At 40.6% G+C, this 27614-nt stretch overlaps 12 protein-coding genes and 1 non-coding gene across 13 annotated transcripts; 5 read left to right on the forward strand and 8 right to left on the reverse strand.

Moving 5' to 3' along the window:
• The first annotated feature begins 188 nt into the window (after positions 1-188).
• On the forward strand, positions 189-260 carry Skdi_7.trna37T. The gene has a single exon. It is a non-coding gene; the product is annotated as a tRNA-Thr (tRNA).
• A 340-nt stretch (positions 261-600) lies between these two features.
• On the forward strand, positions 601-2079 carry GND2 (phosphogluconate dehydrogenase (decarboxylating) GND2; the record flags this gene model as incomplete). The annotated part of the gene is made up of 1 exon (XM_056228280.1): positions 601-2079. One exon carries the CDS (start codon positions 601-603, stop codon positions 2077-2079), a length of 1479 nt encoding a protein of 492 aa, XP_056088017.1.
• A 114-nt stretch (positions 2080-2193) lies between these two features.
• Positions 2194-3300, reverse strand: MTM1 (Mtm1p; the record flags this gene model as incomplete). Its single annotated transcript, XM_056228281.1, has 1 exon — positions 2194-3300. One exon carries the CDS (start codon positions 3298-3300, stop codon positions 2194-2196), a length of 1107 nt encoding a protein of 368 aa, XP_056088018.1.
• A 411-nt stretch (positions 3301-3711) lies between these two features.
• RAD2 (ssDNA endodeoxyribonuclease RAD2) lies at positions 3712-7059 on the reverse strand (the record flags this gene model as incomplete). The annotated part of the gene is made up of 1 exon (XM_056228283.1): positions 3712-7059. One exon carries the CDS (start codon positions 7057-7059, stop codon positions 3712-3714), a length of 3348 nt encoding a protein of 1115 aa, XP_056088019.1.
• Positions 7060-8501: 1442 nt separating this feature from the next.
• On the forward strand, positions 8502-10106 carry TNA1 (Tna1p; the record flags this gene model as incomplete). Its single annotated transcript, XM_056228284.1, has 1 exon — positions 8502-10106. One exon carries the CDS (start codon positions 8502-8504, stop codon positions 10104-10106), a length of 1605 nt encoding a protein of 534 aa, XP_056088020.1.
• A 201-nt stretch (positions 10107-10307) lies between these two features.
• On the reverse strand, positions 10308-12719 carry APL6 (AP-3 complex subunit beta; the record flags this gene model as incomplete). The annotated part of the gene is made up of 1 exon (XM_056228285.1): positions 10308-12719. One exon carries the CDS (start codon positions 12717-12719, stop codon positions 10308-10310), a length of 2412 nt encoding a protein of 803 aa, XP_056088021.1.
• Positions 12720-12958: 239 nt separating this feature from the next.
• On the reverse strand, positions 12959-13744 carry BUD32 (serine/threonine protein kinase BUD32; the record flags this gene model as incomplete). The annotated part of the gene is made up of 1 exon (XM_056228286.1): positions 12959-13744. One exon carries the CDS (start codon positions 13742-13744, stop codon positions 12959-12961), a length of 786 nt encoding a protein of 261 aa, XP_056088022.1.
• A 211-nt stretch (positions 13745-13955) lies between these two features.
• SAY1 (steryl deacetylase) lies at positions 13956-15233 on the reverse strand (the record flags this gene model as incomplete). The annotated part of the gene is made up of 1 exon (XM_056228287.1): positions 13956-15233. The coding sequence occupies one exon, from the start codon at positions 15231-15233 to the stop codon at positions 13956-13958; it is 1278 nt and encodes a 425-aa protein (XP_056088023.1).
• A 362-nt stretch (positions 15234-15595) lies between these two features.
• MES1 (methionine--tRNA ligase MES1) lies at positions 15596-17851 on the reverse strand (the record flags this gene model as incomplete). The annotated part of the gene is made up of 1 exon (XM_056228288.1): positions 15596-17851. The coding sequence occupies one exon, from the start codon at positions 17849-17851 to the stop codon at positions 15596-15598; it is 2256 nt and encodes a 751-aa protein (XP_056088024.1).
• An 802-nt stretch (positions 17852-18653) lies between these two features.
• Positions 18654-20759, forward strand: SKDI07G5140 (uncharacterized protein; the record flags this gene model as incomplete). Its single annotated transcript, XM_056228289.1, has 1 exon — positions 18654-20759. The coding sequence occupies one exon, from the start codon at positions 18654-18656 to the stop codon at positions 20757-20759; it is 2106 nt and encodes a 701-aa protein (XP_056088025.1).
• Positions 20760-21009: 250 nt separating this feature from the next.
• FOL2 (GTP cyclohydrolase I) lies at positions 21010-21741 on the reverse strand (the record flags this gene model as incomplete). The annotated part of the gene is made up of 1 exon (XM_056228290.1): positions 21010-21741. One exon carries the CDS (start codon positions 21739-21741, stop codon positions 21010-21012), a length of 732 nt encoding a protein of 243 aa, XP_056088026.1.
• A 338-nt stretch (positions 21742-22079) lies between these two features.
• HUA1 (Hua1p) lies at positions 22080-22661 on the reverse strand (the record flags this gene model as incomplete). The annotated part of the gene is made up of 1 exon (XM_056228291.1): positions 22080-22661. The coding sequence occupies one exon, from the start codon at positions 22659-22661 to the stop codon at positions 22080-22082; it is 582 nt and encodes a 193-aa protein (XP_056088027.1).
• Positions 22662-23388: 727 nt separating this feature from the next.
• YTA7 (chromatin segregase YTA7) lies at positions 23389-27549 on the forward strand (the record flags this gene model as incomplete). Its single annotated transcript, XM_056228292.1, has 1 exon — positions 23389-27549. One exon carries the CDS (start codon positions 23389-23391, stop codon positions 27547-27549), a length of 4161 nt encoding a protein of 1386 aa, XP_056088028.1.
• Positions 27550-27614: the final 65 nt, after the last annotated feature.

Below are 27614 nucleotides of genomic sequence, written 5' to 3' on the forward strand. Positions count from 1 at the left end.
CACCTATATACTCCTTCTAGTGTTGTACCTTGAATGCTTGAAGGGATGTTAGAGAAGCCATTTAAGGCCTGCGCGTTTCTTCTACGACAAAAAAATGAGATCAAAAAAAAAACAATAGAAAAGGATAAGGCAACTCTTCAACGTTTTTGAGACTGCGGCGTTAATTATCAACAAATTCTGAAAAAGTTGCCTCCTTAGCTTAGTGGTAGAGCGTTGCACTTGTAATGCAAAGGTCGTTAGTTCAATTCTGACAGGTGGCAGATTCCTTTTCTTAACTTTTTTTATTGTACAGTAATAATAATCGGTGCCCCTAAAAATCGATATCAGTGAAAAATAAAAAAGACGCCAGCAATTGAACATTTTCTATGGGAGTCATTAACTAATAACCCCGAAAAATAGTATTTAACGATAAAAGCTCGCTCACAGAGATTATCTCCGCCCCTATTTTAATTCACCCCCTCCTAAGATCACCATGTTGAAGTAGGGCTATATATAGAGGCATTATCTATGTACTTACGACACTCTCGTGCGTGTAAAAGTCCACATTGACTAAAAGAACTTGTAACACAGGTGTAATAGAAACGCCGTGAAAGAAAGAACATGTCAAAGGCAGTAGGCGATTTAGGTTTGATTGGTTTGGCGGTGATGGGCCAAAACTTGATTTTAAACGCAGCCGACCATGGATTTACCGTCGTTGCTTATAATAGAACGCAATCAAAGGTAGATAGGTTTTTAGCTGATGAGGCAAAAGGGAAATCAATAATTGGTGCCACTTCAATTAGAGATTTGGTTGCCAAATTGAAAAAGCCAAGAAAAATTATGATCTTGATAAAAGCTGGTGCGCCAGTCGATAACCTAATAAAAGAACTTGTACCACATCTGGACAAAGGCGACATTATCATTGATGGTGGTAACTCTCATTTCCCAGACTCCAACAGACACTATGAAGAACTGACCAGGCAAGGTATTCTGTTCGTAGGCTCCGGTGTCTCAGGTGGGGAAGATGGTGCCCGTTTCGGTCCTTCTCTGATGCCTGGTGGATCCGAAGAAGCTTGGCCGCATATCAAAGACATCTTTCAATCCATTGCTGCCAAATCCGATGGCGAACCATGCTGCGAATGGGTGGGACCTGCCGGGTCGGGTCATTATGTCAAGATGGTACATAATGGTATCGAGTACGGCGATATGCAATTGATTTGCGAGGCTTATGATATTATGAAAAGAATTGGCCGGTTTACCGACAAAGAGATCAGTGAGGTGTTTGAAAAATGGAACAATGGTGTCTTAGATTCCTTTTTAATTGAAATCACGAGAGACATCTTAAAATTCGATGATGTCGACGGTAAGCCCTTAGTAGAAAAAATCATGGATACCGCTGGTCAAAAGGGTACCGGTAAGTGGACTGCCATCAACGCTTTAGATTTGGGTATGCCAGTCACTCTAATCGGTGAGGCTGTGTTTGCTCGTTGTCTATCAGCAATAAAGGATGAACGCAAAAGGGCCTCTAAACTTTTAGCGGGACCAACGGTGCCAAAGGACGCAATTGATGACAGACAACAATTCGTGTGTGACTTAGAACAAGCGCTCTATGCGTCGAAGATTATTTCATATGCTCAAGGTTTCATGCTGATACGCGAAGCTGCTAGATCGTATGGGTGGAAATTGAACAATCCCGCGATTGCGCTAATGTGGAGGGGCGGCTGCATCATCAGATCTGTGTTCTTGGCTGAAATCACTAAAGCCTACAGAAACGATCCAGATTTGGAAAATTTGTTATTCAACAAGTTTTTCGCTTCTGCAGCCACGAAGGCTCAATCTGGTTGGAGAAGGTCTATTGCTCTTGCTGCAACTTACGGTATCCCCACCCCAGCTTTTTCTACTGCCTTAGCGTTTTACGACGGCTATCGATCAGAGAGACTGCCAGCAAATCTATTACAAGCCCAACGTGATTACTTCGGCGCTCATACTTTCAGAATTCTACCTGAATGTTCTTCTGCCCACTTACCAGTAGACAAAGATATTCACATCAATTGGACTGGACATGGAGGTAATATCTCTTCTTCCACTTACCAAGCTTAAAAAAGTTTTTGCTGGACTGACGTTGAGCCCAAATTTCCTTTTTTTTATAAATTATTTCAGGAAATAATGATACGTACGCTTTTTTCTTTTGTTATTTACCTACATTTACAAGTTTTAGTTTATTGATGCAATTTTTTTTCCAAAAATTTTCTTGGAGATTTCATAACTAGATATCATAATGGCACAGCTTGGCGCAATCTTGATCACTCTGGCGGCAAGGCCCGTGTAGAGAGCAGCAAAACCTTCTGTACGCCGTATGGTCTCTAGAAACTTGAACATATTTTTGGACCTGTAAGCATTCTTAGAATCGTTGTTGTTCATCATGGAGATTTGCCATCTTGTTTTACCAACATCAAAGGGATGTGTGCAAATAGCGGCTATCATCCCGCTTACACAACCACTGGAAAAGCTGTTTATGAAATGAATCCAATTTCCATCCTTAGATGCATGCCGGCTAGGATCTAGCCACAATTTTTCCTTACAAAGTTCGTATGAACCCCAGTAAATTGCACTAAATGGGACGTCTCTCCACAGAGTGATTTCTAAGCCTTTGAAGAGGGCCCTAGAGGGACCCACCATCTTCATCTCTTGCTTTGTCTCATTTAATAAGTCTTTAACCATCATCCATGTCTTCGTCGACTTCGATGATCTCGGTATACTTTGCAATTTAGTTTTCACCAACTCCAAAGGTGCAATACTCGTTGCTGCAAATACTCTCGCAATGGCTCCACAAAAAAGGGGATTTAGCGTTGGATACGTCGAGGCTATAGGAGATACATCCCTTATGTATTCATAACCACTAAAATATACCATATTTGCTGGAATAGCCATCAATAGAGTCAAAGAAATTCCTCTCCACAAACTCGTTATACCTTCAACGTTGGCAATCTTCGTAAATGCTTCCAGAGTGCCATTGAACTTCAACGATGAGTTTTTACAATGCAACTCTTGGAAGCATGCACTTTCCCAAAATATCTTCCCGTTGTTTAAGCTTTGTCCTCCAACGTTGGTCAGGGCCTTCAGTTTCGAACCTGACCTTACTGCATCTGATATTTCAGAAGCCCCATCACATGAACAGCCGGGAATCATCTGCTGCTGTTGCAATCGTATTCTAACCACATCCATCGGTGTCAAAATCACAGATGTTAGTATTGATCCGGTACCAGCACTTAACATCCGTTCTTTTAAGGTCAGGCCGTTACTTGAATTGCGATCACTCATATCGTATTGTTTATCTTCCTCACGACACCTTATCTTTAGCTCATGTATTTTTTTTGTTAGATTCACTAGAGAAAAAATTGAGCATGTTGCACCCGAGTTCAGAGAAATAGCCTTCTAGAAACATGTTAAAATGGCTAAACGTACTTTATTCTCTCATTGCTATTCAGAGATCTTCAGACATGGCGAAAAAATAACGTTGCGCGTGTTTGGGTGGGTGCCAAAGTGTTAAGCGTCAGCGACGCAAATGCAACTATCCACTTTACATGTGGTCACAGCTCATGCATAGATTATCCTTTACTAGTATACAGGATGGGAAGCCATTTTTCACGTAATATTTTATAATATTATGATATTTCATGATCACCCCATAATACATAAACTATCTAATCGGGAGGAAACAAAGGGAAGTTATCACAGCTTTCTTTTTTTTAGTTTACCTGTTGCAGTCGTCACCCTTTTACTTGTACTAAGCCTCTTATCATCAGATATGTATTCCCTAGGAAAAAATTCATTAATTCTTTTTTGTTTCCCCTTCTTTTTACGACCATTAACGTCCCTAATCAGGGGTATGAGAATTTCATCGGACTTTTCGTATGGCCAAGCTAACTGATCCTTCATGAATGAACGTAGCATATCCAGATCTGGCAACCCCCAAACAAACGATGTTGTATCATGATCCACTTCTGGTCTCATATACGCATCATAAACCATTACACTTGGAAAATCGTCGTCCAAAATAATTTCATTATTTACCAATTTTTTTCTTAGTTCTTTTTCAAACTTATTCTCCGTTTCTTGCTTACGTTTATCAAACTGCCCATTATTGTACCAGTCTTTGAAATTTTTTAAGCTGCCAAATTCTGCAATCACTTCAATACTTGAAACAGGGCCCATGCCCTTTAACCCATTTGTGTAGTCACTACCTAAAAGTTGCGCCAATTCGATCATGTTCTTCCTGTCCAGCCCCAATAATTTTAGTATGGACTCTGCGTCGTAAAACTCAACATAGTTCTTTTCGTGGAACATATTCTTATAGATCTTCGTCCCTCCAAATAAAAAAACATCACTGTCATCGGTTACTATACCATCAACAAGTTTGAGTCGTAGCAATTCCGCGCATTGTGCTTCAGCTTCCATGGGTGCTGTAATATATGGGATCCCAAACCTGGAAAGTAATTCTTGCACTTCTCTGATCATATCTAAAGTCACTTCATCAGAGTCTCTTTTATCCTTCATCTGTTGTTCAAATAGCTCATCTTCCATAAAGGCGCTATCGGCAATGTCTCTTCCACTGGAAGACAATAGGGCCGTGTTCTTGAATGCATCAAATTCTTCTTGTTCCTTTATCATGTTTTCTACTATGTTATCTTCTTCTTCCTCGGAAAAATCGTAATCAAAGGCTAGGGGCTCTCTACGTTCATTATTTGAAGATTCAACATTTTCATCATCATCAATATACTTTACGGCGTTTGCAGATTTGGTGAGGGTTACATCTTCAAACACCTCATCTGATAAAACTTCTAAGTCGTCGTTACTTTTTGCCTCAATCGGACTCTCTTCAATCACATTTTCCCTTTGTAGTAATTCAGCGGCACTCAGACCAGTCAAAAGTTCATAGCTATTCCCATTGGCGGTAGCTCCAGCTCCAGCTCCACTTTCCCGTTCGTTTATTACATTCTTATCCTCGACAAAATTGGTGGTACTATAGGGGTTATAGGATTGCTGGGAGGTGGTTGAAGAAAACCAGCTCGGCATTTCGGGAACTGGAGGTTTCTCTCTCGGCTCTTCTTCAGCAGTTTGACCGCTGGTGTCATTTTGGAAAAGGAGGGAGCTCTTACTATTGAAATCAAATTGCGGTATCTTTTGAGAAATGAAATTCAAATTTTGCTCCCCTTGTGTTAACATGACCTCTTCACCTTTCAGTGTAGAAGGTGGTCTGAACTCAAAAATGGTTGCTTTGTCGTTCTTTTCAATGACTGAACCTGACTTCCTATTCAAATTTGTCACATGGTCTGTTTGTTTACGATCCGGCTGCCCTCCAGGTAATCCATACTCTATTATTGGTAGACAAGGCTCTTCAGCGTTTGAATCTATTTTTTTGGCAGTATCTGGTTCGCGACCTGATTTAGATTTTTGTTCCATCTTGGAACGTTGCATGGCCTCCATGATTTCAATTTCCTCAATTTGTTTCAAGTAATCCTCATCATCCTCATCCTCCTCTATCACACTAATTCTGTTCACCTTGGTTGGTGTCTTTTTAACGGGTGATGCCTGATCATACCTTCTATCCAAGAACGATTTACTGCCCGCATTACTAACTGAATGGTCCATATAAGGTAACCTTGCAGCCTTCAAAGAAAAATCTTCTACCAGCTTGACGTCCTTAGGCTTGAGCTCTACATCTTCCCACACGTCTTCATCAGAGTCTCCCCTCGCATCCTCCGGCCCATTGTTGCCCTTTCGAGGAGTTTCCGTTGTGTCAATAGGTTTATCACGCAATATCTTGAAAGTACCCCCCTGCAGGTTATCCCACTGAAGCACGTCACCGTCCTCAGCATTACTATTCAATTGCTTTACTAGACCACCTGAATCTTTATCGTCTAATACGATTGCCTTTTGAACATCAGAACCATCGCTCGTGCCTAACCCAAGAATCCACCCGTTATCGGTCTTTGTCAACTTGTACTCCTTATTTTCTTGACCTGATATCCTATTGATCACTTCCTCGTTTAACCGAGATGCCCCACCATCCTGAAATCCAGTAGTATTGATCAACTTTTGAGTGAAGAAATTCCTTCTTTTGACCATATCTATTTGGAACTTCGAAAAATCCATGCTGTTCGGGAAAATGGTTTCCAGCTGTTCCTTTGAGTATCCCATTCTTAGTCTGGACTTCAGCCTCAGTGACGATAATATCAAATACTGCGTAGCCTTGGGCAGTTCTTCAAATTCAGCGGACGCCGGGTTTATGGCGTCCAAATCAATATCCTCCAGTCCATCGCCGTCGACGGAATTCATTAACTTCTCAAAAGTCTTGTTAGAATCAACTCTTGCATCTTCTTTATCGTACTTGAACCCCGGTATTTCGGGCAAATCCCATTCGTCATGAGGTTTGAAGATCTGAACACTACCGCCGCTGTTCTGTGCGGCTTTCTTGCTGCCATCGCTTGCAGCATTTTGTAATTGCAAAGCCAACAGCTTCCTTGCCGTAGACCTCGCACTGTCTCGTTTCCCCTGTCTTCTTTCTTTCCTTTGCCGTATGGTCTCTCTTTTCAATACGGGCACGCCACCATCAAAAATGAAGACAGGCCTAATACCGAAGTATAGCAGCTTGCAAATCCTTCTGAAGAACCCAGTGATGTGCGAGTTCTTCACGGCATTTCCCTCTTGATCACGGACAGCTTTCAAGAACTGATAGATCCAAATAGAGGCATCGACCGCCATCCTCTTGTCTTCCAGGGACTCCAACCTTACAGGTCTCGCCGTGGGGCCTGCAATATCCCAAAATGAATGGACACCCATTGTGTGCAGTTGGACGTTCTTCTGACTGACTATGTCTAACGAGATGAGATGCCGTGAAGAAACAAGCACCTTTAGTGATTTACGTACAAATTTTTCAGATCCCTTTATTTCTGTGTGCGCGGCCTTTTCTTTTTCTGTTCTTCGTTTTTCCTTTTCCAAATGCTTCCGGTGGGGTTCGAATGGGTCACACAGAAAAGACATAATCGGAAAAGAAAAAAAGTAGAACAAGTTATCCATGTCAGACCACCCAGCTTTTCAAGCCTTCGACAACACCGAAAGTAAAAATAAGAAATAAAACGAACGTGGCATCTGCTTAGCATTCGCATCGGACACACCAGCTTGTGGAGGTTATTGCTTCTTATTTTTTTCTTCCCCAAAATTTTCCTTTGCTGGAGGGCACCCTCTTCTCCGTTCTTCAAGAGGCATCTACAAATAAAGAACAATCGCGTACTTCACGTGTATAGCATGTGTGCTCTTCACACAGACACCTTGTTGCTTGTGCCGTCAAGTGTCAGTAAATAGTGTGACGCACCCATCCACCCCGCGCACTAATTTTGTGAAATTTGGGGGGAGATTGGGAAAACTCCATAGAAAAATCGATCTCAAATTAATTCCGCACAACGTCGCCGTGTTGTTCAGAGAGAAAGGAAAATGGCCGACATAGTTCCAGAACAAAATGTATGCACCTGCACAGCACCAGTTTCACTAAATAGCCCGTATTGAGCACAACCAAAGCGTCCGCTTCCAGTGTGTATTTTACAGGACCAGCTGGACATGTCAGCACGCCGTTTTTTGTCCGTTTTATTTACTTATTTATTAATATTATTAGTATTAATATTACTGTTACTATTATGCCATTTTACTGTAAATGCAATAGTATGAGTAAACCGGAAAAACTCAGTGCCAGGTGCTTGTATGGATGCTCCTCTTTTCTGTCACAGCGTTCTCTTATTGTCACGTTAATAGGAAGCTACAATCTTCGCCGGCTTCTACTAATTTTTCTTTTCCTTTTTCTTGTTTTTTTTTTAGTTTTCTAGTTTTCTGCTCGTATTCTGTTGGCTTTTTCCTGTGTGTCGTGTCTCCTTTTGACAAGTCACCCATTCCTTGCGAAGAAGCGGTCGCACAGCAAAACAACACCGGACGCCCGATCGCTTATTACTCGCAATCATAGTTACCAGTCACAGCCGGGCACAGTCGGGATTTACCGTAGGATCTCATGCGTCACACACACACTAAGATAGCGTTACAAGCCGTCGAAGGCTTCCCAGCATATTTGGTCGATATTGCTTTGACCTCATCCACACACCCAGGATATTTTTCTCATCTCCGATTATGCAGAATATTTCAAAAGTATATAAACGGTTCTATTTTTTAACATAAAGACCACGATCTTGTTCGAGGCTATCTTTAATTTTTTTTATTTATTACAGTCCACTGTTTCCCATTTATCACTTATACTTTGTTGTCATAGCATAATAGACCAAAATATAAGCATACGCCTACATTTACTGTCTTGAAAGTCGTATATTCATATTCCCCCCTCTTTGTCGCCTTTTTTAAAGCTATTTTTCCCCGTGAGACAGCGACTGAAAAAAAAACGACTGCGCAAAAGGCTTATATAAAAAAAAAAAGAAATATTTCTTCACTTTCGAGCACTGAACTATTTTAATTACATTTAAATGGGCAATAAATTTAAAATGGAGTCGCCTAAGCATTTGGTGGATGATGTGCTTTTCATATCACCCACCAACGATGGAGCAGAAGACAAGCCTGCAGAAGTCACGTTTGAGGAAGATGAAGGTCATGACGCCAGCTTGCATAACCGCAGCCATGACAAGAAGTCAGATATGGCCACCGAGCGAGAAATTATGGCCACCACCACGGACGACGATGGGATCCCGTCTCCCTCTCACCCAATGGAAAAGCGTGTTCTCCGCAAAATGGACATATACTTGATCCCGCTCATGGGATTGCTGTACTTCCTTTCCAACCTGGATAAATCGAACATTGGTAATGCAGAAGTTGCAGGGCTGTCTAAGGATATTAAACTTGTCGGGACACAGTACAACACATGTGTTACTGTGTTTTTTGCGACTTATGTGCTTTTTGACCCCATAGGTACCAACCTTCTGAAAGTCATGGGTCCGCCACTAATGATGAGTATTTGTTTGACTTGTTTTGGTGCTATCTCGCTGGGGACCGCTTGGGTTAAGAACTATCCTCAATTGATCGTTGTCAGATTGCTACTGGGTGCCTTTGAAGGTATGATTTATCCTGCTATTAACATGTACCTTTCCGTTTGTTATAGAAGAGAACAATACGCCCTAAGGTTCGCCTTCGTCTTCAGTGCGGCCTGTCTGTCTTCATCCTTTGGTGGGCTGATCGCTTACGGTTGTTCCAAGGTCAGCGGCTCTCTAAATGCCTGGCAATACATTTACATTGTGGAAGGTTGCATCTCCTTGGGGTTTGTACCTTTCTATGCCTTCGGGCTGAGCAAAAACTTGGAGGACTCGTGGTTTTTCAATAAAGAGGAAAAAGAGTATATTTTTGAAAGGTACAAGACCATGAGCACTTTCAACCCGGACGAAAAATTCGAATGGTTCCAAGTGTGGCAAGCTGTTAAGGATGTCAAGACCTGGGCTAGTGCGGTGGCTTTATTCGGTATTGATTTGACTACTTTCGGTCTAACTGTTTTCTTGCCCATCATCATTACCAGTATGGGGTTCACTAACGTTAGAGCGCAGTTGATGACCGTCCCCATCTATTTCCTCACAGCAATTGTGTTCTTTGTTTGTGCTGTTTGGTCTGATCGCATAAAATTAAGATCTCCATTCATTTTAGGTGCTTGTCTAACCACGTCGATTGGTATATCCATCGTCCTCGGTTCTGAAGTTCACGGTGTAAGATACTTTGGTGTTTACATTCTCTGTATGGGTATTTACGTCAATGCCGCTTGTAACTGTCTGTGGTTGAGTGGTAATACCGGTAATTACTTCAAAAGAGCCACCGCTTTAGGTATAAACCTATTCATGGGGTCTGGTTCAGGTTTGGTCTCGGGGCAGATTTTTGTTGCTAAAGACAAACCGAGATACATTAAAGGTTTATCCATTAGTTTGGCCTTCCAAGTCTTCTCCATATTCATGACAATCGTACAGATTTTCTTATACAAGAGGGAAAATGATAAAAAGAAAGCAATTATCGATCGTTGTAATGAATTGGGCGAACCTATTCCATACGATGAGAGATTAAGCGATAAAAATCCCGAGTTTAAATACATGTACTAGATGAAATTGTCATCTATCCCAATTTTTTTTGCCCCTCGTTACGGGTGTGTTTGTAATTTCCTTTTATATATGTTTACTTATGTTCTATACAAAAGCTCTTTTTTGATTTGCTTCTGTTCTGTTCTCCACTCCTAACATGCGCATAGCTGAAAGGATATACATATGTATATATATATGTTTATTATTGGGTTGTTAAGCATCCTAATGTGAAGAAAATGTTTCCAAAGATGAGTCACTGTATTCATCACTACTTTCTTCCGATTCGTCTTCATCTTCGTCGCTACTTTCTTCCTCTACTCTTATAATCCTCTTTGACTTGCTCTTCCTTTCTGGTATGTCAGAAAAAAATTCGTCCAAGCTTTGCAAACGATATTTTTTCCCATTTTGAGAAGCAAACGTGTTTATGTTGCTTTTACCTGAGATGCCGTTACCATCATTACTGTCATCATTAATTCCCGCCGAATTTGCATTGGAAGTAGAGGTAAATGATCTTGCCGAATTGACACTGATGAAAGATTGAGATGAAAAACTCTTTTTATATTTATTGTAGTCTTTCAATGCTACACCTACTCTGACATCGTTGTCTGCTTCAGAAATCTCCGTATTCCAAGGGAGCACTTTGAAAAAGTTCCTAATTTCTGGAGCGTGTATTTCCAGTCTCGCAGAAATGATGAAGTCATCGTTCCTTGTAGTGGGTTTAGGTGCTTGTAATAACAATGAAACAATTTCGTATTTCCCTGAATCGAACAAAGATGAAACCATTCTTGCTCTATCCCTGATATCAAACTCGTCATCGTATTTTGCTAAGTAAAGGACCGCATTGTACATTTGGGAAATCCTAGAGCTGCTAAAGTCATAGTATGTGTGATTCTGATTGTATTCTTCTGCATTAGAATCTCCATTTGCAGGGTTTTGCGCTTGCTTGAAATTGTCAATATCATATGACAATAGTTTTGCTGATAACACTAAGATCTGACATCTTGTTTCAGGTCCTTCTTCCGGAAAATTCGGAATCAACTTTCTCAAAACGTCTGGACATATCTTAAATTCAATCGAGGCGATTTCACCAAATAACCAAACAATACCTGCACGGGCGTTATCGGCCAAACTCCTTTGAGCAGCCAATAAATCAGCGAGTTTAAAAATTATACGTAAATGTTTTGTAGGATTTTTTTGCACTAACATTCTAATAACATTCACATATGCATCTAGGACAGAAGCGGACAAGTTATGGGATTCCATGTGATTAATTAACCACTTCATTACATGAGATTCCCAACTTGTTGACAATCGACCACATTGCGACAGCCCTTTAACCGCCATAATGACAACTTTTTCTGGAAGATGAGCACTACCTACATAGTATTTCAATTCTTTGAATATTTCCTTAACATTTGATTCGTTTATCAGCATTGACAAAATCTGGATCTTCCAGACAGATACAACAATAGGGTCTGTGGGCAAGAGAAAAAATTTTTTGATGAAAGGTAAAAATAAAGTTTGGTCCAGAATCGATAAAAAGTGAACTGTCTGCAAAAGCATTTCTTTGTTACCTTGATTTGTGGTTGTAGTCACAGTTCTTACCAATGCTTCGATAAATCTAGTATTTTTCATCTGCATTGGTGAAGCCAACTGATATAGAGCATTGCAGCATGATAAAATTACTGCAGGGTTGGAACTGTAAATTAAATGATTTAAACTTTTTAGAAATAGATCCAAATCAGGGTGATTTACCACATCGTAAAGCGGGTATTCGATCTCATTGTACCTATCTGGTAATGGACAACTTCTTAAAGAACCTTCTGACGACTTATCTACCACGGTGGGTTTTGGCAAGAACTGTTTACAGTACCTAATCAATAGTTCGATTAAATACGATTGCGACCACGAATCTAACTGCCTAATAACTTTACAGTACCTGCGGAAATGTCCATGTAATAATTCCAGGTGATCAGCGTAACATTCTTTGAAAGCAAAGATAGCACATGATATCACTTTAGGATCTGTATCTGCCATTAAAAAGTTTAAAATCTCCAACAGCTCCTCATGATACTCGTGCTTTCCAGCTCTATATAGTTTGATAATGGCCAGAGCGACCTCACCACGAACCATCGCAGATGGATCTGTGACTAACTTTTTGACAGTATGCAAAACTATAGGTGCTAGTGATGACATTTTCAAATCAGAAAGGGCGCTTAGGGCAAAGCATCTCAGCTCGGAACTCGAATCAGACAATGATTTTTGGAGAGAATTGATGGATAAGAGGGTCAAATTTGGGTCATTTTCTGCAAATCGCAGTAAATAGAGATGAATGAGCCTTTTCACTTTGGTGTCATTAGTGGTAATATTCTTCACGACATCCGCAAAATATACTTGAACGTCGATAGAGTCATCGTCAGAAGCCATAATGGATATGATCCTTTTCATGGCATCCCTAATCTCTCTAGAGTTTCGAGAGTTTAATAAAGTGAACAGCTGTTGAGGATTGATATTTTGGGAATAATAAGCATAAGAGGATTCACCTAGCTTGGAAGTGGCCACCGCGGCGGCTTCCCTCGTTATCACTTTGGCCGTATCCAATGCGGATGCAATACGGTTGATCGAGTCTACCATTGCTGGTCGTTCGCTTTCAGTCGTTTACTCTTTGAGTCTGGCGCTGCTTTTCTTGTATATGGCTCTTCAAAAGTGATCCGTCCAAGTTTGTCAAAATCTTGACGACTCCGATTCGCTTTAATATTGATATATCTGAAAAGTCATATATATACATATATTTATATATATATATAAATAGAGAAAGTAGATATACACGCAAAATATGCGGCGATATACGAATAGGCATGCTGATACATAGATCATCCAAGCATGCTCCTTTTACGACCACGCAGCCTGACTTCTTGGAATCTTTTGGTAACCTCCTTAAATTTCTTGATACCTTTCGCGCCTTTCTCATGATAGGCTGCCTCAAATCCCTCCATGATCCAATCATTGTACTTTTCGGCGTGCTTTGAATGTGTACTTAGAATAGCTCTCTCTAATACATATAAATCCACCCCTTTATCTTCAACTAGGTTCGAAACAGACCCCAGACCGAAATCAATCAAATGAGGCACCCATTCGGCGCCATATTTCACGAGCACAATGTTGGAACTTGTCAAATCGCCGTGACAATAATCATTCCAATGCAATAATCCTATTTGGATCCCCACTTTGTGCAACGTGGCTGCCACAAGATCATTATACGGGTCTTTATCATGCATCCACAGAAAGTTCTTCAGATTGCTGAAACCGTATCCTCCTGGAAGGTCTTCTCCAAGAAACTCTAGCCAAATGAAACCATTATATGGATCACACGCTAGTAGTTGAGGGACATATAGTCCTGGAATCAAGTATAATTTGGCCAATAGACGTGACTCGTTCAAGGTACGGTGTTTTGTCAGCGTTTGGTCTATCTGTGGGTGTCTATAACGCTTTGGCGGCCTATATTTAATAATAAACTTCTGATGAGATTCCCTTGTTTTTGGCAGATATGGGTGAGTGCTTGTTGAAAAAACAATGGCTTCTGCACCCTGCGAGATGGGCGTGATATCTATATCTTGCGACAGGTATGAGGATACTTTATCAATGAACTCTTGCGTCATGGTGGGCGAAGCTTTTACCCTCTTGATCGTCCTCTCTATTGATTAGTTTGCATTTGGGCAAGGCTACCTTTGTTCTTCAATTGGCGATGCGTCGGGCAATTTTTTTGCTCTTGTTTGCTATGGTGAAAAATCAGAATGTAATTGTATTCATTCATATTCATACATGTATATATATATATATGCTGTCTATGTAGTTGAGATGGTGACAAACCTAGGAATGCATGAACTCGAGAATTCGAGCAATAGATGGTATGCGTGTCCACCAGTCCATGTCACGGGAGTAGTTTAAGATGGGACCCGTGTGATAACCTTGATGTTCGACCAGCACGTTTTTGGACGTGAAATGGTCGAATCCTTCGCTAGCTTTACTCATTTTCTTTGCTAGAATTTCATTTTGAAGGCTCAGCAGCTCGTCACTGCCATACGTGATCATCACAGAGCATTTTTTCAAAATTTCTTGCCATTCTTTTGTTTCAAAATTTCTTTCAATATTAACAAAAGGATCACCGGTAAAGTCAACGTTTGGGTTTCTCCCAACAAACATTCTTCCGAACATGGAATGGCTCTTTAAACATAGACCATCCCATTGCTGAGTCCGCTGCATGTATTTTTTTTCTCCCTCATGGAGGAAAGTGGCATTGGCCCACGGACTTATAGCTATGACTTTTTTTGGATAGACATCTCTGTGACACTTGCTCAAATATAAAACTATGTTCAAAACCGCATTACCGCCAGCTGAATCGCCCATAATCATCACGTTCCTGCAACCAATGGTGTTGCTGACGTAATCGAAAACAGCCACGTTTTGCAAAATCTGTAGCGGATATTTTTTCGACTGTTCGTCAGTGGCAGTGACTGTGTAATCTGGTACAATAATAGCCATCTTGGGGAAAGCGTTCCGCATATTGTTCAGGAACGATAATGATGTAGGAGTTAATTTAAGTGCATACCCACCCCCATGATAAAATACTAAGACCGGGTCCGTGCTAGGATCGAAACCTTCGGGCGTGAAGTAGTGGTAAAACTTCGCGTTAATCACTTTCGGTGCGTTTAAGGCACGATTTTGGAATATATTGTTCTCCGGAGATTCCTGATCCTCTATAGGGACCTCATATCTGACGTATGTTGGATTGGAAAAAGTGGACGGGTATAAACAAACAAACAGGGGATTCAGCACGTATTGACAAATACGTTCATCAAGAATCCAAGAACTCTGTCTTAGAAAAATTCTATTCAAATGGTCAAGGCAAAACCGACGTTTTCGTTGAACAATAATCTTCATAGAGTCGAAGAATATGCACACGGGCACTACTGTGAGCAATAAAGTGATAAATTTCAATCCGTGGAGCAAGTGTAAATGGAGGGCGCTCCATCGAAACGTCGCATCATTTTCACGTGCGTCCTCGCTCAATTCAACTTCGTTAGGGTCATTATCTTGAAAGCGACGATAGTACACTGATTTAGAGCCGGGATCTGTATTTCTGGGCATTCCTTTTCAAGAACCTTTCCTCTATCATTCATGTTGCTTTCATTTTCAAGCGTTGTAGGTTATTTCTGATTTCTAACTTCATTTTTTTTCGCGATTATTCGAATTCATTGCGTCCATATAGTAAAACCCCTCCATAACAAGCAGAAGTTACTTCAAATAAAAGATCAGGCCTTTAGATCGGATTCTTCCAGTCTGACACTATGCATACAAATTGCCAAAAATAAACCAGGATATAAAAGTATTAAGGAAGGATTATTAAAACTTGTGCATATTTAAAAAGTAAAATCTATATATTCATTAACACTTTTAGCATCTTTAGAATAAAAGGAATAAGCAAAAAAAGCTTCATGCTTTTGACTTATTTAAACTTGTTGACCACCATATTTGGCTCTCCATTCATCAATTTTCTTTTCATCGATACGTTGGAACAAGTATTCAGCTTTGTTGATATTGTGACCTTCCAGGATGGCCAAGTGGAATATATCATCAATTTTCAAAGCTGGGGCATTCAGCATTTTATTTATCTTTTCACCAATTTCTGGCATGTATGGCGTAATAATAGAGCTGACTGCGTAAATGATATTCAAACCGACTGTAACAACAGCATCAGACTTTTCTGGGAACTGGGAGAATAACGTATTGTCTAGCTTATTCTCTTGCAAAAATTGGTTACCACGAGCACTTAATGACATGGCAATTTCCAAACCACGTCTTTCATGACCAAGTTCCATTTCTTTGATATAACTTGATAAAATTTCATTAATATCTTTGACTAAGCTATCATAATTGGAAATCTTTTTAGGGTCGGCTTTTGGAACCACTCCACTGTACTTGGCATTAACGAACTTGATTAATCTGTTGACAAAATTACCCAAGTTAGCAAGCAATTCACTGTTATTTCTAGCAACGAAGTCATCCCATGAGAAATGAGAATCACTGGATTCTGGTCTAATGGATGCCAAGTAGTATCTCCAAACACTTGGGGAAATTCCAGAGTCTTGAGCATTGTTACCAAAGACCCCAACGCCTCTACTTTTAGAAAACTTACCGTTTTCATATTGCAGATATTCTGTGGTGTTTAAGTGGTGCAACATGGTCCAGTTTTCTTCGGTACCCAATTGAGAACCTGGGAAAACAACCGTATGGAAAGGAACATTGTCTTTGCCCATGAATTGATATAATGAAACATGCTCTGGATTCTTCCACCATTGTTTCCATTCCTTAGTGTAGTTGGCAGTGATGGACACGTAACCGATTGTTGCGTCAAACCAAACATACAAAACTTTGTCCTTGTATTTTTCTAAGGGCACTGGAGTACCCCAAACCAAGTCCCTTGTAATACAACGTGGTTTCAAACCATCCTTTAACCAGGACTGAGTGATTGTCTTGGAATTTTTCGACCAGTTACCATCTTCAGAAGCTTTCCCGACCCAGCCAGAAATTTGGGCTTCCAATTTATCCAACGATAAGAAGATATGGTCGGAATATTTAGGTTCTGGTGAAGCATCATCCAATTTGCAACGTGGATTGATCAATTCAAATGGATCTAATAAAGTACCACACTTATCACATTGGTCACCACGAGCATCGTCGTAATGGCATTTTGGACATTCACCCTCTACGTAACGATCAGCCAAATAAGAGTTATGTACTGGACAGTACAATTGCTTCATAGATTGTTCTTCCAAATATCCATTTGAATTTAGTTTCGTGAAAATATCCTGAGCAATTTCAGTTTGCTTATCGGTGGTGGTCCTCCCAAAGTAGTCAAAGCCAATTTGAAACCATTTGTAAACGTCACCGTGGATCTTATGATATTTGTTACACAGTTCTCTTGGTGTCACTTTTTCTTCCAACGCTTTAGTCTCGGTAGCAGTACCATATTCATCGGTACCGCAAATAAACAAGGCATTGTAATTACGTCCCCTACAATAACGAGCAAAAATATCTGCTGAAAGAACGCTTCCGATGATATTACCCAAATGAGGAACGTTATTGACATAAGGTAATGCGGATGTGATCAAGACGTTTCTTTCATTTGGCTTGGGTAGAATTTCAGCATCCTTGGGCTTAACGGTTAAGTTTGGTTGGATTTTCACCGCACCAGTGTTTTTGAAGCTGGAGGAATCACGTGGAATATGCTCTTGAGCCAAACTAATGGCACTGCGCACTTTAGATGGCAAGTCTGGGAACTTGCTTTGGACAAAAGAAGAATCTAGGGCGTAAACGTTGGCAAACAGAATCAAGTCAGTGGCAGTTAATGGTTCTTTCAGCTCGGCCAAGTAGTTTTCGAAGGCCTTGTTTGTCAAAACCTCGACATGTTGTCCAGGGAGTTCTTTATGGTATAGCAAGTTTTGTAGAGATGCTAATGCAAATTGGTATTTGTCGGAACTTTGGTCTTCAAAATCGTCCATGATATATCTCAAAATAGCATTGGCATCGAATAGCGTAAATGCTTCCTTTGTGCTGCACAATTCCATGGCAGCATTGTCATCATTGACTTCAAGCTTCAAATTTTTGTTTGCGAGTCCAAGCGCTAGCGCAATCTTCAAATTGTTGGCCAACTGCAAATGAGCCGGATGCTTCTTTGACTTATCGAAAGAAATTTGAAAAGACATCTTTATTCGGAGTTTCCCTTCTTTTTATGTTGTATTTCTCCACAAAGTTTCAAATTTACAAGCAAATCATTGTTTCACTTGTCATCGAAGAATATTTGTCATTTAGTCATTTTTTTCTTCCTTTTTTCGCTCTCGATAAGTTGCGTACAGCAATTTTTTTTTCTGCCTCTCGAAACAACACCGTCTTACATGACAATGAGGAAAAGCAACTACCCATCCGGGCAATATCATATATTTTCGGCGGCTAACAGGAGGGGAACATAGAAATATAACAAGTAAGCAGTGTGCGTCAGTGCCGCCAAAACTATCCATTATCAACGGCGAATTGATTGAAGGCCTCTTCAGAACCGTTAATCCTCTTTGTTTTTCAGAGCCTTCCCACAGATTGTTTACCACCTGCTCCAATCATCACTTCGTGCCTCCTAACATGAAAATATTTCTTCAGCTCATACTGTTTTGTTATTCTTACGGCAACAAAATTCATAAATCGTACTCAATGGTACGATGGTTTGCAGTTGCATTTAATTGCAATCAACAAAACTAACCTAAAAGGTATTAGAGTAAACCACTTCTTTTTTTTTCCGTTTCTAATTTATTGAAAAAGAAAACGCCGAAGTCTATTTTCGGGTAATGCCAAGCCTATATTTTTATCGGCACGGCTACATAACGAAGGGTCCATTAGGAAAAGTGGAAAAAAATTGTAGAAGACATAGTGAGGCAAGGGGATTAGAAATTCAAGGAGAGGTTAAAGTAACATCAAACTGGTTAAAAGTGCTCAATTGACACAATATCTAACATTAGTATGAGTGCTTCAAAGTGGTTTGACGATTGGAACCCAGAGGTTCTTTATAAAGACGACGTCACTGGTTGTGACGATTGTGCCAAGACGTCCCCGATTTTAGAGTCTGGTGTTATTTGTGGGCCTATATTGAGACTCATCAACATGGATTTTGAGCAAAAGCTCTATGAGGGGTCTATTATGATGGTAGTTAGAGGTGAGGAGACAATTCCAAAAATTACGTACCAACTGGGGCCCTCATTGCCCTCTGAGAGCGAAATCATTGAAATTGAAGAGGCGTCCTTCGAAAGCAAACTTTTCCATAAAGACAAGTTAAAGGGTGACGATATATGGTTTCACAGATACGAGATTAGGTTGCCCATGCGTGATTGCGAACAAATTGTCAAATATTCCATTGACGGTAAAATGGAACCTCATTATAGGTTCTTCATGCCGTCTTTGACACAAAACTCGAATGTTATTTCATACTCATGTAATGGATTTTCTTTGAGCGTAGACACATCCAAATTCAAAGGCTCCTTGTGGTATGATGTCCTTAAGAAGCATCAATACGTTCATTATCATGCCATTCTTGGTGGTGGTGACCAAATTTACTCCGATAATATCAAATTGCATGCGCCTAATTTTAAAGCTTGGTTGGATACTAAGGATCCTATCAAGAAGTACAATACTCAGACAACTGACGAGACCAACGAGCAGATTAGACAGTTTTACTTGGAACACTATTTAAACTGGTATGGTTATGGTCACTGGTACGGTTCTACCCCAAAATCCAAGACCACTCAAAAATGCTTTGTCAAGGCATTAGCTTGTATCCCAGCCATTAATGTCTGGGATGATCATGATATCATTGATGGGTACGGTTCCTACAACGATGCCTTCATGAAAACTGAAAATTTCCTGGCTGTGGGAAGAATGGCTTATAGATACTATATGCTCTTTCAACATCACGTTAGCGCTTCTAAGCAGGATGGCGATGACTCTGCTTATCTACAAGGCAAACAATGGATATTAGGTAACGAAAAGGGGAGCCCCTACATTGGTGAAAGATCTCACTCAATATTCTCTTGGTTGGGACCGAACATGGCAATGTTGGGTTTGGACTGTAGAACAGAGAGAAAACTGCGTCAGGTATTTTCAGAAAGAAGTTATTCCCTGATTTGGGAGCGTCTAGAAAAGGAGTTAAACACTTTGAAAGGTGGCCATTTGCTGGTGATGTTGGGTATCCCCATTGCGTATCCTAGATTAGTTTGGTTAGAGTGGCTTTTCACCTCAAAGTTATTAGCTCCAATCAAATATCTGTCCAAGAAGGGCATACTTGCCAATGGGCTTGTTAACGAGTTTAACGGAGATGTCGAACTCTTAGACGATTTGAATGACCATTGGTGTGCAAGACATCACAAGAAGGAAAGAAATTATCTTGTAATGAAATTGCAAGATATAGGGGCCAAATATGGCGTCAGAATCACGATTTTATCAGGTGATGTGCATTTGGCATCCATAGGGAGATTTAGGGCAAAAACACATAGACACCACCTTATTATGTCTGAAAAAAAGGAAAAGGAAAACACCAAAATTATCGAAGAGCCCACCAAGGATGAGAGGCTGATGTTCAACATCATTGCCAGTGCTATTGTAAACACTCCACCACCGGATGCAATGGCTACCTTATTGCAAAAAAGATGTTGTTTACACCATTTCGATGCGGAGACAGATGAAGATGCGGTACCAATTTTTACTAAAGAAGTGGATGGAACACGAAAAAGGTCAGATTCGTGTTTCATGAACAAAAGGAACTGGTCAGATATCATACCTGTAAAGAATGTGTTAAACAATCCTCAATTGAGTAAAGAACTTGGCATAAAAATTGGAGATATAGTCATTCCAGGTGTTATCACGGAACAACACAAGTTGGAGACTTTAAGAAGCGACGATCAGTTCAACTCTTATCCAGTGACATCTGACAGCTTGTTTACCACTATTCATGTAGAAAAAGATCCAAGCCAGGAGAATTCACAAACTGTAAGCTATGGTTTGCCCATCCCGGAATTGGAAATCACTCGCGAAAATTTACCTCATGCAGGTATTAAACATCTGAATGTTATATAATCTATTCTAGTAATAATGATGCAATATGATTTGCTTGCTCATCCACTGATTCAATTCAAATGCTCACGGGACTGGTAAGTGCAATGGTCTATGGCCGATAAAATACACCTGATTGTCGAAGGAGGAAAATAAGCTTAGTGGCGCGCGGTCTTTCGCTGATGTTGGAATGGGGATTGCCTGGAAAAAATTGATCCTGTATATCTTTATTCATTTAGTTAATACATACATGATATACTGTGTTTTCTATTCTTCAAATACTTCTTCTTCCTAAAAGGGTTAAGAACTCTTCCCTTGTCTTATGGGCCCTAAACCCTCCGAGCATGCAAGAGGTTACTGTGGAAGATCCCGTTTTCTGAATACCTCTCGAGACCATGCACATATGAGATGCTTCCATAACAACGGCGACACCTAATGGTTTCAAAATATCACTTAATGCCATTGCAATTTGCTTTGTGAGTCTTTCTTGAACTTGGAGCCTTCTCGCGTACATCTCCGCCAATCTGGCCAACTTGCTCAACCCAATGACCTTCTTATTTGGTATGTATCCGATATGAACTTTACCAAAAAATGGCACTAAATGATGTTCACATAGGGAATAGATTTCAATATCGCGAACAATGACCATTTCATCATGATCTTCTTCAAAGACAGCATTCTTAATGACGTCATCCATGATATTCGTTTGATAACCTTTGGTGAAATAAAGCATAGCTTTAGCATATCTTTGTGGGGTATCTAGTAGACCTTCTCTATTGACATCTTCACCAAGTTCGGTCAAAATGGTTTTAATTGCGCCTGAAATACGTTGGATTCGCTCCTTCTCCTCCTCTTCCGTTTCCTCAGCACGCTCTCTTGTCCCTACACTTGGCCAAGAAAAGCCATCTCTCTCGACAGGCGGGTTCAAGGTATACGGAGACGTAGGTCTAATGTTTAACGGGGTTTCATGCCTTTCTATTTCTTGCACTAACTGAATGTTGTGCATTTTACAATGAATGGTAGTAGTATTGGCTGTAGAAAAAAAAATGAGTCACGCACACGCAATTACAACTAGGGACGGGCTCGCAAAAGATAGTATGAACGGATGCCGTATCGATCAGACGATTAGCACGGTCCGAATAAATGAAAGAAGTATTAAAAAGGGCAAATCAGTTGGATTGCGTGGTAAGTATATAATCTTTATGTTTGAAATTTAGAAGCAGTACGCTTTCCTTCCCACAGTTGTTCGGTCTTTTTTTCTCTCTTTTCGGTGAACGACACAGTTCACCGATTTCTTCTGAAGCCGTACCGGGTCATCCAAGAATCCCATACTTTCATGCGCTATTAGCGGTGGGACTGGGTAATTATCCTACCCACACCATGGCACAGGGGACATATATCTTCATCTAGAAGGAACCTGGTACGTCCGGACCCTCTGCATTCACCGCATAGGACACCTCCAAGTCGAGGATCTCCGGGCTGAACGTACAAGGGCCTGTTTCCCTGCCATGCGCTGGTGTACACCGGCATTGTGTAATTCGAGTAATATGTGGGGGCAGTGACAGCATTATTTTGAGGTGCGAACCTTCTCCAGCATGACTTGCAAGATCGTCCATTTTTGATTTTGTAGCCCGTATTGCCACATTTGGAACAGTAAAACCTAGGAGGGTATGCCCAGGGCAAGCTTGGGTTCTGTTGCGGTTTCGGTGGAGGACGTACATGAGAACTCGAAGACGTGTAAGAATGGGACTGTGTATGTGTGTGGGAGGTCGACGATGATGGCACTGTGGAAGGCCTTTGCTGGGGCCTTGGAGCCGCGCTGGTCGCTGGTCTTGGTGGCCGTGGCGGTTGGGCTTGCAACCGCTCCTCTTCTTTGATTACCTCCTCATAGCTCGGCAGTTCATCGTCGCGTGGGTCTCCAGACATGGTGAATATTGCTCTATACTTGTTGTACACGTACTCTGCTTATTGCTGAGTTATTGATTCGGCGCCTCTTACGCCTTTGGCTAAAGAGACACTACCAACAGATAGAGGCGAAGGGTGTCCCGTAAAGAATGATATATTCTTGTATTTTGCTTTCTTCCTGTAATAAAAGGGGGAAGGAGAAAAATAAATGCAAAATGGCGATTAGGCCATTGAGCAAACACTCTTGTGATGGGGAGGGTCTAGATAAGTGGAAAGGAGAAACTTGGCGTGAGGTGCCAAACAAGCATACATTCACTGTACTAGTTTAAGAGCAATGTGCTGGCTTGGAGGCGCTCTGAAGGATGCAAGCGGCGGTCAGGTCTTCCTTTCAGCATACATGTACGCTTTTATCAATTGCGGCTGGGCTTGTTGAGATGCTATATTAGCCGCTGACGGTAATTTTTTTTTTGGGACGGTTTGAGCTTGAATATTGTCACTGAACACGGCAGATCGTGTTGTTTTGTACGGCCAAGTGTGCGAAAAAGGACAAAGCGGTAGCAAAAGAGCAATACTGAGACGAAAAGGAGCAGGATAGGAACTGTGCAGGCCCTTTTAAGTAAAGCACAAAGTATAAAGGATCTTGTGTACCGTGTGCCAACCAATTGTTATTTTTAACACTCATTATAGGAAGTTTTGACGCTCTATTCCTCTCTTCGCGCCGTTTATTCACAATTAATAGGGAAGGAACATGACACGAAATTTAAGAAATAGACGCGGTAGCGATGCTGAAGATACAAGCAACGCAAAGATCGGCTATGAAACTCAAATTAAAGACGAAAACGGAATAATTCACACAACGTCTCGTTCTTTAAGAAAGATAAACTATGCGGAGATTGAAAAAGTGTTTGATTTTTTGGAAGATGACCAGGCTATGGACGACGATCAGAACGAAGTCAAAGATGAGGTTCCCGTTGAGATTGCTAGTAACGAACATCATGAGAACAACCACAATGACGATGAAGATGATGACGATGTAGTATTACCACATAAAAACAGTAGATTAAACGAGGAAATACCTAGTGAAAGAAATTTGAGGAAAAGAAAAGCACATGATCCAGAGGAAGACGACGAAAGCTTTCATGAGGAGGATGTCGACGATGATGAAGAAGAAGAAGAGGCAGATGGTCTTGAAGATGAATATTTGGATGAAGACTCACGAAATGATAGCCACCGGCGCAGAGCAGCCGATAGAAAGTTTGTAGTGCCAGACCCTGATGAGGATGATGAATACGACGAGGGCGATGAAGAAGGGGATAGAATAAGTCACTCCGCCTCCTCCAAACGCCTGAAGAGGGAGAGCTCTAGAAGAACCAGATCATCGCGTCATCCGGAAACTCCGCCGCCGGTAAGAAGAGCATTAAGAAGTAGAACAAGGAATTCAGGCACGTCAAATGAGGAAAACTATGCTGAAAATGAACACATTAGAAACGAAGCGTTAACTTTGGCTGATGAGATTAGGGAATTGCAGGAGGATAGTCCAATAAAGGAGAAAAGATTTCTTCGTGAAAGAACCAAACCAGTGAACTACAAATTACCACCGCCGCTAACCGCTACGAGTGCAGAAGAGTTCATGGACAGGAACAAAAATGCACTTTCTTTTCATAACCCATCGCCTGCTCGCCGTGGCCGCGGTGGCTGGAATGCTAGTCAGAACTCTGGCCCAACAAGGAGGCTTTTCCCCACGGGTGGTCCGTTTGGTGGTAATGACGTGACCACGATTTTTGGTAAAAATACCAACTTTTACAACCAAGTTCCATCCGCATTCAATAATAATAACAACAATAAATTGATATTAGATTCCGATTCTTCTGATGATGAAATATTACCTCTTGGTGCTACACCGAAAATGAAGAAGGAGAATGCTGCAAAAAAGAGGAAGAAAAAGCCAGAAATTGCCGATCTTGACCCATTGGGCGTTGATATGAATATAAATTTTGATGACATAGGTGGTCTGGACAATTATATAGATCAATTGAAGGAAATGGTCGCTTTACCACTATTATACCCAGAGCTATATCAAAATTTCAACATCACACCACCACGAGGTGTTCTTTTCCATGGTCCGCCAGGTACTGGTAAAACGCTAATGGCAAGAGCATTAGCAGCAAGTTGCTCCTCTGATGAAAGAAAGATCACATTTTTTATGCGTAAGGGTGCAGATATTTTATCGAAGTGGGTTGGGGAAGCTGAAAGACAACTTCGTTTATTATTCGAAGAGGCTAAAAAGCATCAACCTTCCGTCATTTTTTTCGATGAAATTGACGGGTTAGCGCCTGTAAGAAGCTCCAAACAAGAACAAATTCATGCCAGTATTGTATCCACATTATTGGCATTAATGGATGGTATGGACAACAGAGGTCAAGTCATTGTCATCGGTGCCACAAATCGGCCTGATGCAGTGGATCCTGCTCTAAGAAGACCGGGTAGGTTTGATAGAGAATTTTATTTTCCCTTACCTGACGTTAAAGCACGTTCTAAGATTCTACAAATTCAGACCAAGAAATGGAGTTCACCATTGTCAGTTAACTTTGTCGATAAATTAGCTATTTTGACTAAGGGCTATGGTGGTGCAGATTTGCGGTCTTTATGCACCGAGGCTGCACTTATAAGTATACAAAGAAACTTTCCTCAAATTTATAGATCGAATGATAAACTCCTAGTAGACCCCTCCAAGATCAAAGTCAAAGTAAGCGATTTCATGTTAGCTTTGAAAAAGATTGTTCCCTCATCCGCAAGATCCACTGGCAATTCTCCTCAGCCGTTACCTGAATTGATTAAACCACTATTATTGAATGAAGTAAAGACTCTGAAAAAAAAGCTGTATTATATGCTGAAAATGGACGATACAGATTTCCAGGCAACTACATCATCACTACAAGATTTTATTGATTACGAAGAGTACAGCGGAGAGGATGAAGAGGAAGACAAGTATGAAGAGAATAAAGGTCTATCCAAATTCAAGTCATACGAATTTTTTGAGTCAATGGCAGAATCACAAATATGTAAACCTCGGCTATTAGTAAATGGACCGAAGGGAAACGGTCAACAGTATGTTGGAGCCGCGATTTTGAACTATTTAGAAGACTTCAACATCCAAAATCTAGACCTTGCTTCTCTAGTTTCGGAAAGTTCAAGGACTATTGAAGCTGCTGTGGTACAGAGTTTTATGGAGGCGAAGAAAAGACAACCTTCAGTTGTATTTATTCCTAATTTAGACATTTGGATCAATACCATCCCAGAAAACGTTATTTTGATCCTATCAGGCTTATTTAGGTCCTTGCAAAGTAACGAAAAAGTTCTTTTATTATGTTTGGCGGAGAATCTGGATATATCTGAAGTTGAGAACGGTATTTTATCGGATTTTGATTTTGGTAAAAATTTCTTTCAACTGAATAAACCATCCATTGAGAACATAAAAGAATACTTCTCCAACTTAATTGAATTATTAAGGACAAAACCAAGCAATATCCCCACGAAAAGGAAAAGATCCAAGCCCTTACCTGAATTACCAAAAGTCGTTTCGAGTTCGACACCAACCAATTTTGATGAAAACGGTGAACCATTGTCGAAGGAAGAGTTGCTGAGAAGGAAATTGAAGTCGTTTCAACATCAAGATATGAGGTTGAAAAATGTACTAAAAATCAAACTTTCGGGCTTGATGGATCTTTTCAAAAACAGGTACAAAAGATTTAGAAAGCCACCGATTGACGATGCCTTTTTGGTCCATCTTTTTGAACCAGAGACGAACAATGACCCCAATTGGCAACCTGCCTATACGAAGGACAAGGATATGATTTTAGAGGTTTCCACGGGCCGAAGATTTTTTAACATGGACTTGGATATTGTGGAAGAAAGACTTTGGAACGGCTATTATTCAGAACCAAAGCAGTTTTTGAAAGACATCGAACTAATATACCGAGATGCGAATAGCATCGGTGATAGAGAACGTGTTATAAAAGCCTCTGAAATGTTTGCCAATGCTCAAATGGGTATCGAAGAAATTTCGACTCCAGATTTTATCCAAGAATGTAAAGCTACTCGTCAAAGGGATTTAGAAAGGCAAGAGCTTTTCCTACAGGATGAAGAAAGAGGAGTTACAGTTGACTCAGAGAATCAACAGGAAGGGCAACAAAACATACCTCTGCAATCTGGATCAGAGGCTAATCAACTTAATGAATTTGGGGTGGCTGCTGGTAACCAACTGCAGGCTCAACTGCAGGTCACTACTAATGCAACTACTGTTGTTAATAGTGGAGAAGTTCCAGCACCAATTGATACCAACATATATAAAACGCAGGAAACAACTCCAGTTCATTCTACAATAGATAGGGCAGAATCTCTCACACCGAAGGATAGTGGCGCTCTCGAAGAATGTCCGACAGAACCAATTCAGTCTTCTTACATATCCAATGTATATACCAATGGTGATGAACAAAGCGGAAAACGGCCAGAAGAAAGCGGATTTCCCTTGAAATCCCTCGTTAAAAACAACATAAGTGAAAAGAAACCTGGGACGTATGACACAAAACAAGTGGCGAAAATTTTATCCACTAACGATAGTATACTTGGAGTTCAGTCGGTTGCTACGGGAGAAGAAGCAAGTCAACGAGATGGTATGTCAAAAGAGGTTGTGAAGCTACCGCATAAGGAGAAAGACAACAGGGATGTTATTTTAACTTCCGAGCAAATCAAAAAAATATATGCATGTTTAGTTGAACACTGCGTCAACTTCACAGTCTCCCAGTTAGAAGATGTTTATTCTACTGTAGCAAGAATAATATGGAAAAATAAATCTGCATGGGACAAAACAAAGACTGTTGATGAGATAATGAAATTCTTATCAGAGTAAACAAATCATAGAAAATGGTCTAGTATATACTTATAGTGAAACTAGTTTATATGTTGTGAGCACTC

This window comes from Saccharomyces kudriavzevii (genome assembly GCF_947243775.1).
Source record: "Saccharomyces kudriavzevii IFO 1802 strain IFO1802 genome assembly, chromosome: 7".
Classification (NCBI taxonomy): domain Eukaryota; kingdom Fungi; phylum Ascomycota; class Saccharomycetes; order Saccharomycetales; family Saccharomycetaceae; genus Saccharomyces; species Saccharomyces kudriavzevii.